This window comes from Ptychodera flava, chromosome 1 (genome assembly GCF_041260155.1).
Source record: "Ptychodera flava strain L36383 chromosome 1, AS_Pfla_20210202, whole genome shotgun sequence".
In the NCBI taxonomy this organism is placed as follows: Eukaryota; Metazoa; Hemichordata; class Enteropneusta; family Ptychoderidae; genus Ptychodera; species Ptychodera flava.
Window position 1 is genome coordinate 31,325,829 of NC_091928.1, and position 14,601 is coordinate 31,340,429.

At 36.5% G+C, this 14,601-nt stretch overlaps 1 protein-coding gene across 1 annotated transcript; it reads left to right on the top strand.

The window, feature by feature from the left end:
* Window positions 1-2,955: 2,955 nt before the first annotated feature.
* On the top strand, window positions 2,956-13,764 carry LOC139137316 (uncharacterized). Its single transcript, XM_070705382.1, has 2 exons — window positions 2,956-3,245; window positions 12,512-13,764. Exons 1-2 carry the CDS (start codon window positions 3,103-3,105, stop codon window positions 13,548-13,550), a joined length of 1,182 nt encoding a protein of 393 aa, XP_070561483.1. The 5' UTR covers window positions 2,956-3,102; the 3' UTR covers window positions 13,551-13,764.
* Window positions 13,765-14,601: the final 837 nt, after the last annotated feature.

Here is a 14,601-nt window from a genome sequence, read left to right on the forward strand (position 1 = left end):
AAGTGTTTCTGTACTTACACTGACTCTTCGCTAATATTTCTATTGTTGCTATGGTTTATTGTACGCTGGGTTAACTGAATTGAGTGTTACGTTTTGCAGTGCGCTGAGTAAAATGTAACGAACGAACAATTAAATATCCTTGTGCCAGAAAATGCAAAAAACCGCGCGCACATGCACATTGCATACGGTTAAGTAACACAGGTAGCTAATATTTCTATTGTTGCTATGGTTAATTGTACGCTGGGTTAACTGAATTGAGTGTTACGTTTTGCAGTGCGCTGAGTAAAATGTAACGAACGAACAATTAAATATCCTTGTGCCAGAAAATACAAAAAACCGCGCGCACATGCACATTGCATACGGTTAAGTAACACAGGTAGAGAATTCACCTTCATTTGAACACTGTCAGCCATCGCAATTTGCCAAAAATGTCAGATAGCGAAAGTCCGAAGAAACGCCGTCGTGTCCAGCAGTCTATTTTGACATTTGTCTGGAAACAGGCCGGGTAAGCATACCATTTTGTAACAGGTTAAAGGAGCACATTATAGCACATTATACAACATTTCTAACAAAAAACTTATGGGCAGGAAAGCTTAGTGGACTGGTAAAGTCCTATTCAAAACACAATACGTTTTCCATAGCAAACTTCAAAACACGCGCGCACAGGGATGCAAAACAGATAATTGAATTACTTTGGCCTCATATAAGTGCACTGGCGTGGAGACAAACGCAAAGTACATGTTATCATTCTTACCGAACAAAACTTTGAATGACATTTGCGATGTTTAATATGTAATAATTACCACTACTTTCCAAGCCAGAGTTCAGATTGCACTATAGGCAAGTGGAAAATCACTCTCGTGAACTCTGATTTGAGAAGGAAAGCCATTGTATTGCAATTGAGCAAAACGTAAAGGCAACCACAATGACATGAATGATCATTACACTAATAATGGTGAACATTGTAGACAGCTTTGACAATTGCTCTCACTAATCCACTTTTAAGCACCATTAATTTTGCTAATCGTTTCCTCTTTACTTTGAATGTCATAGCATTTCTCTACAGCTACATTCAAAACATGCGATATTGTTATGTAATTGCTCTGCTTAAATGAATATTATAATGTAAATTGCCTGCAAATTTATAGCTATCTTTCGAAATAAATTTGAAATGCATGGTTGCACCTAGCCTTGATATCACAGCGGTGTTGTGGCGCATGGATAGCGCTCGGGTCGAGGGTCATCGCCAGGCTCTGGGGCGATGACCCTTGACCCGAGCGCGATCTATACGCCGCAGCACCGCTGAGATGTCAAAGCTAGTTTCACCAAGACATCGATGAAACTCTGCCCCCCCCCCCCCCGCCCGGCAATTTGGTCGGCCATAACTATACTAGCATCAACGGAAAATGACGCCAAATTTACACGTGTTAACAATTTGTAGTACTAGAAAATAAATTTGACAGAAAAAGTGTATAACATTTAAACTTTGTATTAGCAGGACTTAAAATGTGATATATTGTGTGTATGGAATGTAAACAAATTTATTCAGGAAAAGCAAAGAATTACCGTAACAGTATATTTATATAAAGGATAAAATCACTTTGCCTAGGAAGAACATAAACACAACGTACTAAGCTTATGTGTATAAAATGTAATACTTGTCTTTCATCACAGAAAATATTTTGTAGTATAATTTCTGTACAAGCTTCGCCAAACGATAATTACCGAAACAATCGTTCGATAAGCATACTAATTTCCATCGGCCAGTGTGAAATGCTTGGCGGGATGGGTCGTTTTGAGGCACGTGCATTTTGCCCAGTAGCAAATTTTTGCAAACCTCACAAATGTGGCGCAAATGCTTGGTCGATGTTCGGAGCTACGATGAATTCCTATCGGCTGTCGGTCTGGCGTTCGTCATCGTTTTGTCAGTTGCCGTAGCAAGGCTCACTCTCAAAGCTTGACTGTTCACGTCCTTTTTCTGTGGCATACTCTGAAAGGGAAACGTTATCAGAGCAGCTACATATCGATGTTTTTTTCTGCCAATGTTTACGCCTCCGCTGGCAAAGTGATGTGCAAAACCGAAAATTATATTCGTCTGTGACGGAAGGTTGACGCATGTGCAAAAGGCATGCCGGTCGATGCAATCAACTGTATGTGAAGGCATCCGTGGGGAGTGACGTTGTTAATTTTTTACTAAATTATAACTACTGGTGTACATGTTAGGTAAAAATAAATACCTTAATACTACAATGGAAGATCAAACGGTCAGATGACCCGCTGAAAATGCCTACGGATTGAAGCTATGATAAATTGCACTATATTTCTTTTCCTACGCGAAATTGGTTATTATTAATGTTCCGCGTAGAGAATGGGAGTCCGTAATTTAAGATTGTATGACATTTAAAAGAGGAGTCAGGTAAACGGCGAATCTTGCATTTTCCATGAACTTATTTAAGTCTCATATGATTCAGGGCACCACTTTCAACATTGAGCTTCCAGAATTGTAGCCCAGGACGACAAACATCCATAGGCAAATTTTGTAAACCCATTCATCATACCAACTGGCACGTCGAATCTGTTACGAGTGTGTGATCAGATTTTCTGAAGGGGAGAAACATATCCACAGGCCCCAATGCATCGTTATACTAGTAACAGCTGCGGCCACAGAAACCGTGTATTTTAATCCTTGGTTTAAAGAGGGCACAGTTGCCAAGCTATTTTGCAAAAGCCAGACGAAAAAATAGGACCAGAAATTCGATTTGACGTATTTTTAATCGCTCCTCTCTTTGGATGATCTGTCTTCATTTACGGGAGTTGATGCTGCCAAGCGATCGGCTTTAAGATATCGCTTGTCGACATATGTGGAACAACAGCAAATGATGTTAATCGCTGACTCAAATTTGATCAGCAGTTCATCTATATGACATTTTTTTTACAATCGGTCGATGAGGTGACGGTTGCGACGTGTCAGGCTCACGAAAAGGCAGTCCTGATTTTATACGTTGTAAGGGTTCACTTCAACGTCGTCCAGCTGTTCCGAAGGTGCCTAATCCGCGCAGAGCTGCAGATCATAGCAACGGGGCCGGACACGGTGAGAGAATCATGGCTTTCGACAGGCTTTTCGACAGGCTTTTTGCGTGGAGGAGGATTCTGCCTCTGGCGTTGATTTGTCTTCTGTTAAGTTCGTCGAGTATACTCTTCCTTTGGCGAAAGGGGACAACCGTCCCAGCAATTGCAAAAAGCAGGTAAGATGGTCCGTTGCTGTAGAACCCGTACTCAGGCCATAGAGAAGAAGGTTGTTGTTTCCCACACGCGCGCATATCGATCTAGACCAATCGGGAAAGCATTTTATTTCAACATCAATTATACATGGAAAGGCTGCGATTCAAACAACAGAAAACATTGGTATCAGTATGACCGCCCTCTGAGCAAGCCTGAATGGAGATTAGAAAACTCATTATCATTGTCTTCTTGCCAGGTGTCAGACTTACCTCTGCTAAAAATCATTCCTACTTTGTTGTTTTCATGTCGACTCAAACTGCTAGTTTGATGTTCTGACATTAAAAGAAAACTAACCGAAAAAACGAGTTAGCATGTCATGTTTGCAAGAGTCTTCGGACAAGAGGCAAAGTTAAAGGGACAAAGTCGGCGATTTTTCATGAATTTTGTTTGATGCGATATACTACTTATATTGTTTGACATGTTGAAAGATACTGAATGAATGGGTGACCATTGATGCTCATATGACCATTAATTTATTTTCGCGATGCTTTCATGTATCGCGTCTAAAACCGGGGTGAAATATATGCATGGTCACCATTCATTTAGTATCTTCCAACATGTCAAACGATATTAAGTAATATTTCGTATCAGTATGACCACCCTCTGAGCAAGCCTGAATGAAGATTAGAAAAACTCATTATCATTGTCTTCTTGCCAGGTGTCAGACTTACCTCTGCTAAAAATCATTCCTACTTTGTTGTTTTCATGTCGACTCAAACTGCTAGTTTGATGTTCTGACATTAAAAGAAAACTAACCGAAAAAACGAGTTAGCATGTCATGTTTGCAAGAGTCTTCGGACAAGAGGCAAAGTTAAAGGGACAAAGTCGGCGATTTTTCATGAATTTTGTTTGATGCGATATACTACTTATATTGTTTGACATGTTGAAAGATACTGAATGAATGGGTGACCATTGATGCTCATATGACCATTAATTTATTTTCGCGATGCTTTCATGTATCGTGTCTAAAACCGGGGTGATATATGCATGGTCACCATTCATTTAGTATCTTTCAACATGTCAAACAATATTAAGTAGTATCTCGCATCAAACTAAATTCATGAAAAATGGCCGACTTTGTCCCTTTAACTCAATGCTTTGGCTAAGCCTTATTTATGGTTTGTTTAATCGTCAGCTTATCTACACACAACTGTTTATCCAGAGATCATGAGACGTTATAGAAAATCAAATGAGTTAAGCCTGCTTGAGTAATCCTAAATTTAGTCAAAACGAGTGAAATATATGTTTTCACCGGTAAGATACGGCCCCTATTCCCAAAGGATGTCATCATGACTAGCGCATGTTTTTGTCGAATATCAAAACACTGAGAAAAGATTACCCAAATTCCTTGCCCAGCCGTTCATTTAAGTTTATACCTGGGCGTTCCGTTCAACATACGAAATTACAAATTGTATAAACTATGTTATTTGAAAAAAATTATACACTTCGTAATGAGTGAAGCGGGCGTCTGTCAATCACCACCAAAACTTGAAAAACTCGTCTTCGTATACTGCAAGATTACAAAAGACACTAAAGGTAGCCATAGCATGTAGCCCTCGCTTACTCAACATTCTTTCGCCTACAAAAAAGTTTATTAACAAAATCTGTATCGTCGCGAATATCCCAACGACCGTATCAACCGTTGCTTAGCAAAACATGTCATGCGACATCGCCACAAGGCTAGTGTTCTTCGATGTTCAAAGAGAAAAAATAATCTTAAATATATAATACAGGCTGCCAGCTCTGTCTACTGACTACCGTAACACATTCTGTGCAGCATTTTTGTCGCATAATCACAATTTCCATCATAAAAATTAAACTTGGAATGCTGATGTGTTGAATCTATTGTACTAAATATTCTTTTTCAAAACAATAAAATAAATATGTTGTATCAAGTCTAACTAGTAGGGTCCCTATTATTCATAAGTATTTTATAATAGTATCCACCTCGAAAGTGAAAGAAACTTTTGCTTAAACTTTCCTCAGTGAAAGTCTTAACCATTCTTTTACCAAATTAAGAATAAAATTTATAACCAGGTGGTCGCCTAAAAATGAACTCGATCCTACAAGTGGTAGAGCCGAAAAGAATTTTAAAACTTTGAGAGTCCTAATATTTGTCCCAGAAGTGAATGCTACCCTAAAGAAACAAATTCCATTTGAATTTTTCCATTTCGTGGAATACAAGAGAAGGTCTAACTCATTGAACGAATGATCATCTGCACCCCTTTGCTTGGACCATATTTATAATGACTACCATTCATACGTTTAACCCCACATTGTTTGTTTGTCTCTATAAGGTACACTGTGTAAAAATGCCAGATATGGAAAAACAGACTTTCACTGAAGAAAGTTTAAGCAAAAGTTTCTTTCACTTTCGAGGAGCATTCTAATATATATATAACAGCTTCCAGATTCCGTTTGGAATTTCCATTTTTTTGGGACTCACACCTGTTTTATAATTTTGAGTGTGAATTCTATCACTCCCTATCATGTGCTATAAACCTATGCAAAAATAATTATTCATGCTTTCACTTTTGAAATAAATTCAGTTTTAAATTGCTCTTATGGCCAGATAAATGGCCATTATTTGTTCAATGGCTGCATTAACAGCCACTATCTAATCACTGTTTACAAAACTGACCAGTATCAATTCACCGATTACATAACTAGCCAGTTTTGTTTACCCCAGCTAGAATATCTGTCAGTGCATTACTCAGCATCACATTAATGGCCATTAGGGAATGCACATTTTGTTTTAACTCTAGAAATATTGCCATTAATATTGTCAACTTGACCTCTGCTAATAATTTTGACGAGATGATTATCACATTTTTACTCAGAATATCCCTAACTGAAAACGCAGAGATGGCATAAAATGTACTTAAGAACCATTATTTAATCCAGTAGAACGGGAATTCGTTGGACAACATCACAATTCAATCTCTCGTCATGGGTGGCTCAAGATGTATATTGCTGGGCACTGATCAAAGAGTTATTCAGGTGAATAATATGTATTTTATAGGAGTGAGTTTAGTTGGCGGGCAATTCTTCCTTTGACCCCTACTGTAACTTTCCTACTGGCACGAACGAATGTGCTAACAGTAGTCTGATATCTCTTAATTTCTTGGTTCCACTTCTTTCAAGAATGTGAGAGTTCTCACTATGTGCAAAATTTCTTATATTGAACAATCAGTTTTCGATTCGTTCACATAACATTAGCCTATCCGATATCGTTCTATTGATGCAACCACATTTGATAGTAGATTAAATAAATAATCACAAATTTCTTTAAATGCATGCAAACATTTGCAGGACATTAAAAAATTAAGTGCGGCAGTTAAGAAAACATCCACAGACACATAATTTCTACATAGATTCAGACGTTATTTTTATTTTTCTAAAAGTAAGCAATTCAAAGTGTAAATCTCATAAGACAGAAAATACAGTTACACAGTGCAAAACAAAATGTTTTCTTTTACTTTCGGTTTCCTCTTATGGTAGAATACTTTAGACAGAAACGAAGAAAAACAGATTAAATTTTCATCACATTTACATATAATGAGCCTTATCCTGTTTCCATAATGGACAATTCCTTTTTCCGTTTGTTAGTTTTGCAATGAATATTTTGGCGGCACATGAAGGCATATTTAAATACAGCTGAGTAAGAATTCCTAAATATCTATTAATTGCCATAATATTTTGAATTTATTCACTCATCCGTTACAAACAAGATCATCAAGACCAATATCACATCATGAAAATGCAGCACAGCTGTATTCTTTAAATGTTGTAATAATGTTAAAACCGTAGTGACAAACTGTCTAAAAACAAACGTACAAATCGTTTAGTTAAACAAGGAAAAATAAGAATTAAAATAAGAATAAGAATAAGATTATGTCAAGTATATCTTCACAACGGATGCGAAGACTGTTTTGAGAAGGCCATTGCAAAACATTTGACATTATTTCGAACAGTAAGTAGAAAACGTCACTCATGTCATTCACGAATCTTTAAATATGAACTTTAAAAATTACAGTATTGTTTGCCTTTGCCAATACTCTTTGAAAGAGTAGTGAGCTGGACAGATATTTGTGTAAGAACATGCACTGGTAGTTTCTGCTCAATATATGTCCCTCTCCACTAGCACAGCTCATCTTTGATGGCAAGAAGCTACTCTCTCTCATATCCATATTCATTGTTCATCATGTATTGTACCTGAGGAGAGAAAGAAATAATGAATAATGGTAATTACACAACTGCATGCATAATGCAGTATGTCTTTTGTACCTTACATAGTTCCATGGGTTAGTTTGAACATGTTTTCATGTCAGTCGGGATATTTATAATACACCTGGGTAAGGTTTTACCGGATTCAAGTTTAAGTGATCTTGCAATGTTACAAACTAAATTTTTATGGGACACAAGGAAAACATTTATACAGTAAACAGATAAACTAACCAAGGATGCTGATCAAAATAGATCTCCTTATGCCATACGTAAAATTTGACAAGTTAAGCTACATTCACAAATACTGGGGAGGGGGCTGGAGGAATGCTGGCAGATGAAACATTTTGTGGTTAGTAGAGGGGAGTACGTGACGATTTAGCTCAAGGTACATGTATAATATTGTGCGGAATTTGAAGAAACCTCATTAGTGATACACAACTGTCAGGTTAACATTTTTGTGCATTACAGTTTCATAAATTTCTTGCTATAAAAGTAATTCTCTCTTTATATTTTTCATTGTTTTGGAAGCTTGACATTTTATCGCAACTCAAAGCTCAACAAGTCATCGTTGATGACACAGTCCCCACTTGTTAATGGGTACTTTGATCACAGGTCCTTGGAGGATAGAATCCTTTTTATTAATTGGGCCTGTCATTAAAAATGAGTTCCATTGTGGTGAAAACGTAAAACAAATGTGGGGTCGCAACCCTACTTATAAAAGGTCATTAACTAGGTCAAATAGTAATTAATCGACAAGATGTTTCCAAATATTTTTGCATTCTATTAAAACACTGCCTGATTATCACATGAACCACATTTCATAAACAATACCAACAAGTGTCAATGAATTGTATTACAACACTGTGAGATAAACATCTGTACAAAGTTCATCTATTGGATGAAGCATTTATAGACATAACTCTAATTAGGCAAGTCAATTACATACCTAAATAATGCCTTTCTCCACAATTAAACAAATGTGAGGTCAACATCTGTAATAAGTTTCATTAAATTTGATGAGCAATATCAACTGACTTACGAAAGTTCATTAAATATGTAAATCAGCAATTAACTGGTATGATACTTGTACATATATTTTCATGCCATAACACTTGTGGGAGATCAACTTCACAAATTTAATACAGCCTTTCTAGAAATGTACTAATTATGAAAGCTCATCGAATATGCAAATTAACAATCATTTGACATGGTACTGCTTAATTTCTTCGCACAGTATTACAGTACTGACAGATCAACATTTGCAACAAGACATATTAAATTTAATACAGTGTTTCTGGGCAAAGCCAACGAATTAGGAAAGTTCATTAAATATGCAAATTAGCAATTAATTTGAATGACACTGATAATTGTCTTCATTGAAATTTTAAAGCAATGTGAGCTCGACATCCATACCAAGTTTCCTGAAAATTGATGAATAATTTCTTGACATATCATTCTAATTACGAAAATTTATTAAATATGGAAATCAGCAGTATATCGGTATGATACTACTACATATCAATGCATGCCATTACACCTCAAAAGAAATCAACATCTGTGCCACGTTTCATTGTTGATGCAACATTTCTAGACATATCACACTAATTACAAAAGATCAAATATGCAAATCAGAAATTAATTGATATGATATTGCTTAATGTCTTCTTACGGTATTACAGTACTCAAAGATCAAGATCTGTACCATAATTCATCAAATTTGATGCAGTGGTTCTGGAGATAGCCCACTAATTAGGACAGTTCATTAAATATGCAAATTAGCAATTGATTTGTATGAACTTGCTAAGTGTCTTTTTAAACCTATATGGGACTATGCGCTAAAGATCTGTATCGAGTTTTGTAAAATTTGCTGCAGTATTTCTAGACATATCACCCTAATTACAATAATTCATCAAAAAGCAATTTAGCAATTAATTGATGCAATACTTTCATATCCCATTGTGTGCTATCAGAGCTCTGTGTAGAAAAAATCTTACAAAGTTTCATTAAATTTAGTGCAGCCGCTCTACAAACAAAGCTTTTTTACAAAATGTCATCGTCCCGATTTCTCAATAAAATGGCCGTAACAAAGCCATACAAGATTTGATCGCAGGACAAATTATTCTTGTACAAAGTCTGAATAAAATAACTCTGGGCATCTCTGAGATATCTGCGTGAATGGACGGACGGACGGACGGACGGACGGGCGCACGGACGCATGGATATGACCATGTCAGTTCCTCCGGACGGTGTCCGTGAGGATTAACAAACAGTTTCTTGCATTTTTACGACTGGAGCCACAAAACATCATTTGATATCATCTGAAGCATTTCCTAGCCTGTCAACTGTATGTTGAATTGTGCAATTTACCTTTTCAAAATCTTGTTTTCTTTTCTTTGGCTTGAAGCTTCAACAGCAATGTTGTTCACCTGAGGAGAAAGAGCAGTGTGAGACACATCAAATGTGTGATCATAGAAATCTAAGAGGGCCAGGTTGCAATTGTAGGCAGTTACTTGTCACATTCCCACATGGTTACAATTTTAATGTTAAACATTTGACATCTCAAAAACTTGATCATATTTATTTGCTTCTCTTTTGATCTGGGTATAAATGGCATGCCTGGTGTTAGTGTTAGCTATTGGACAAAAGCAAGTTAGTAGAAAGATTTAAGTTTATTCTCCATCTTATTTTCCCTGTTCATCCTCTGCAATTAATAGATAAGTGTCATTTGACGATAACTTTTAATGGGCATCATTTTTCCTGACAATGAGCACAGGGTGTATCCCCTAGCATTAAAACACAACAATCTGTCTTCTATATCTATGTTTTTGATGTGGTTTGAGCTATATTCGACATTAAAAGCGACCTTACAACTGATAGAGGTCAACTGAATAACGATGAGGCGGAATAACTATATGTGACACATGCGTTGATGAATAAGGTGGAAATCTTTGTGAGCTCACTTCAGGATGGCCTGACCAAAAATGGCAAACATGACTGCAAAAATACACAGTTAATTAACTAATGGTTGTTGTGTACGTTTTATGACATCTATGCGTTTTCATTTAGGGATGTTCTGAGTAAAAATGTACAAAAATCATCTTTGGCGTATATCGATAGAGGTCAAGTTGATAATATTAATGGCAATATTTCTAGACGTTAAACAAAATGTTCATCCCCTAACGGCCATTAATGTGATGCTGAGTAATGCACTGACAGATATTCTAGCTGTCGTAAACAAAACTGGCTAGTTATGTAATCGGTGAATTGATACCGGTCAGTTTTGTAAACAGTGATTAGATAGTGGCTGTTAATGCGGCCATTGAGCCAATAATGGCCATTTATCTGGCCATAAGAGCAATTTAAAACTGAATTTATTTCAAAAGTGAAAGCATGAAATAATTACTTGTAGCATATTTTTATAGCACATGATAGGGAGTGATAGAATTGACACTAAAGGTACGAAACCAGATGCGAGTCAGAAACAAAATGGAAATTCCAAACGGAATCTGGAAGCTGTTATATATATATATATATATATATATATATATATATATATATATATATATATATATATATATATATATATATATATATATATATATATATATATATATATATATATATATATATATATATATATATTTAAAAACTATCTACTGTTGATTGACCAATCAGAGTGCTCAATTCAGGGTGTTTTATTTACTCGTAAAGCCTTGGTCACCAAATTCAAGAAACGAATGACAGCGCCTCAGTAAAGTACTGTCCAATCAAAAGTGAACATGTCATATTCTGTAGACATCTGGTACATTTTAATATTCAAATTTGGTAACACAGCGGAAACCAGCTGCAACATAAAATCTGCTGTGCCCTAGGGCATTTATATAATGTGCCCTAGGGCATTTATAGGATGTCCCATTACATTTGAAGGCTATTTCACAAATAAAAGTTTTAATTCATATCCTAAACATGTTACATTGACAAAGGGACGGTTGACGTAAATAAAAACATTGAAAACAAAAATATATCAGTTAGGGGCGATAGTTTATAAGTCGGATAAAACCCTCGTACTCGGGCTCTTCTGGTATATAAAGTCCAACCCTACGATAAAATGTCTCGGCCTGCGGCCTCGACATTTTATCGTCGGGTTGGACTTTATATACCAGAAGAGCCCTCGTACTCGGGCTTTATCCTATACATATATATAAATATATAAATATATATATATATAATATATATATATATATATATATATATATATATATATATATATATATATATATAATATATATATATAAATATATATATATATATTATATATTTTATATATATTCATTATATATATATATATTTTATTTATATATATATATATATATATATATATATATATATATATATATATATATATATATATATATATATATATATATAAATTATACTATCTGACAAATTTTCATGAAACAGCGTCGGAGAAGGAGAGGATAAGGTTTGCCTCCGTGCAACTAAGGCAAACAACGAATTGAAGATATGTTCGACGACATTAACATGCATACTTTATACATCATGATTTTTGGCGGGTGAATTTCATTCCGAGCTAAAATCCAAATACAAAGAATAAGAGAGCATTACTGACATAGAGATGCTGTGTTGGCAAGCTAAAGTACTTGTGGCAACATTATCTGGGTGTAGAATGAGAACTTGCAATTAACACTCAAAGCAATTGAAAAACAGTGAAAACATCAACACAATTCACAGCTATTGCCCTTTAATGACCGCAGTACGATTAGGTGACGTAATAGAATCAACCATTTCTCTTTTCAAAGCCTTTTTTGGCAAATAAAGAATAATTGTTTACAATGTTATTTTAGTAGACCTTCAGTCTGCTGATAATACCTGAAAATGGAAGGTTTGAAGTTTGTAATTTCTTTCCTCATATATTGCATTGAGCAAAGGTTTAGCTTATCATGATTGATGCATACTCTGTTTTGATTTTTGTTTTCCCAAGAGGACACAAATCAAGGAACACATTACAGGATGAAATACGCCGACTATACCCTTGGATGATCAGGTCGAACTATCTTCCAAACTTCTTCACCAGGCAGTTCGACCCGAAGGTAGGAAAACGGTGGCCGTCGGATGAGACGTACGCGTACGGAAACTGCACCATTGTGTTTGTTCACAATCAGAAATCTGGCGGGACTACAACCAAGAGCTGTCTCATTGATCTGATGAAACTTGAAGGCGACCCGCGTCCCCGACCCGCGACGAATTTGAACGCCGGCGATGTCTACAGCACCATACTAGAGAAGGGGCATGTCGAAGTTTCAAGGACCAGCTTCATGGGGGATTCGACTTTTTCCGTTTGTGAGTTTGCCAAGAGACCTTGTGCGTACTTCACGGTGATGAGGGATCCCCTGGAGCGTGTCATTTCCTCGTACAACATGTGTAGAGCTTCGAGGCAGCCCCAGTGCGTCATGCGAGACATACATAACATGACGGTGAACGACTGGGCTGTTCACCAAGGGAGCTTTTTCTTTCGCCAGGTGTTGGTAAACCCCGAGTTTTTCACAGATGAGTACACCAACTTAGTTGACGAACTCCGCGGACCGGATGACCCGTCCGTCGAACTCATCCGCCCATGGTGGCGAAACAAACTCATTTTGGATCACCTCATGAACGATAAGCAAAAAGCGCTAGCTCTAGATTACGTCTTGGCTAATCTTGAATCATGGTTCGCTGTCGTGGGCTTGACAGCTGAATACGACACAAATTTTCGCTTATTCGAACGTGTTTTTAAATTACCGTTTTACAAACTGTGTGTAGGCAGACAGAAAAACTTAAGGCGTGATTATCATGTATTAACGGGAGGGGAAGCAAATATAACGAAAGAAGAAGCTGTTAAAACTACGAAGAGGAAACTGTCATCTGATCCAGAGGTCATGAGGGCGCTACATTTCGATATCCAAATCTATAAGAAAATGGAAGACATCTTTAGAAGACAACTGCTGGCTTTTTCTGAAAAGGAATTTGTGGAAGACAAGTAGTCTGTGATCAGTGTCTTTGAAAATCGCCATCATAACACTAACAAGGCTGATTGAAATTTACCTAATTCTGATCTTTTTCTAGAAATTCATATAACATTCGAGACTATAATGATAATCACAAAACAGAATCTTGCTCTGAAATGTGTTTCAAGAAACAGCGAATTGTGTATTTAAAGGAGATTTAGTTTTTCCCGGCTGTCCTGCATGTACTTGAATTGGCGGGAATGGCATCTAAGAGAGATTTGGAGTTAACATAAGTTTAGCCCTATGAGTGGTGTAATTTTTCCCACCAAAATTTTAGTGCAACATTTTAACAATTTGTTCAAATTGTGAAAACCTGTGTCGGTATCGTAATATTTAAATTGTTCGCTTTAAAAGTGCTTCATAAACCCTTCCTTGAAGTCGAATGGCCCAATAGCGAAATAATATCAAGAAGTGATACGGTTAACACGATTGGAACTAACTTGGGAAAATCGGATGGCGAAGTAAGGTCGTTTTAATCTGCAAATGTAAGCTCATCTGCTTTCCTTTGTAATGAGTAATTTGTAATATTACAACATTTAGCTATATGGCACCTTACACTTTTGAGAAATTCGATAAATATGAAGATCCCATTATCCCAAATTAGTTCCAATCGTGTTGGTTGTAATCACTCCTTAGCAACCAACTGTTTATAAGTACAGCGAGGAGCAAGCAAGGTCGATTTCAGTTGATTTCGTCTCTAATTTCGGAACATCTGTAAGAAAAGAGCATGGGTGTATGACAAAGGGGTTATTACACGAAGTTTGGGCGATACCGCGTCGTATTCTCGTGATCTGTTCGCGTTTTGACTCGTTGCTGCTCAACTCGTCAAAATACGGACACATCACTCGAATACGACGCGGTATCGCCCAAAACTCGTGTAATAACCCTTAAATATACACACATGACTCTCTACATTCTTCAAATACTTTAAGTATACGCTACGTATACTAATAAAATGCATAAGTACAGTGTACACTTGGTGTGCAAAGATCCGCATTTTTTGTACTTGTGTTCTGCAAAGATGTAC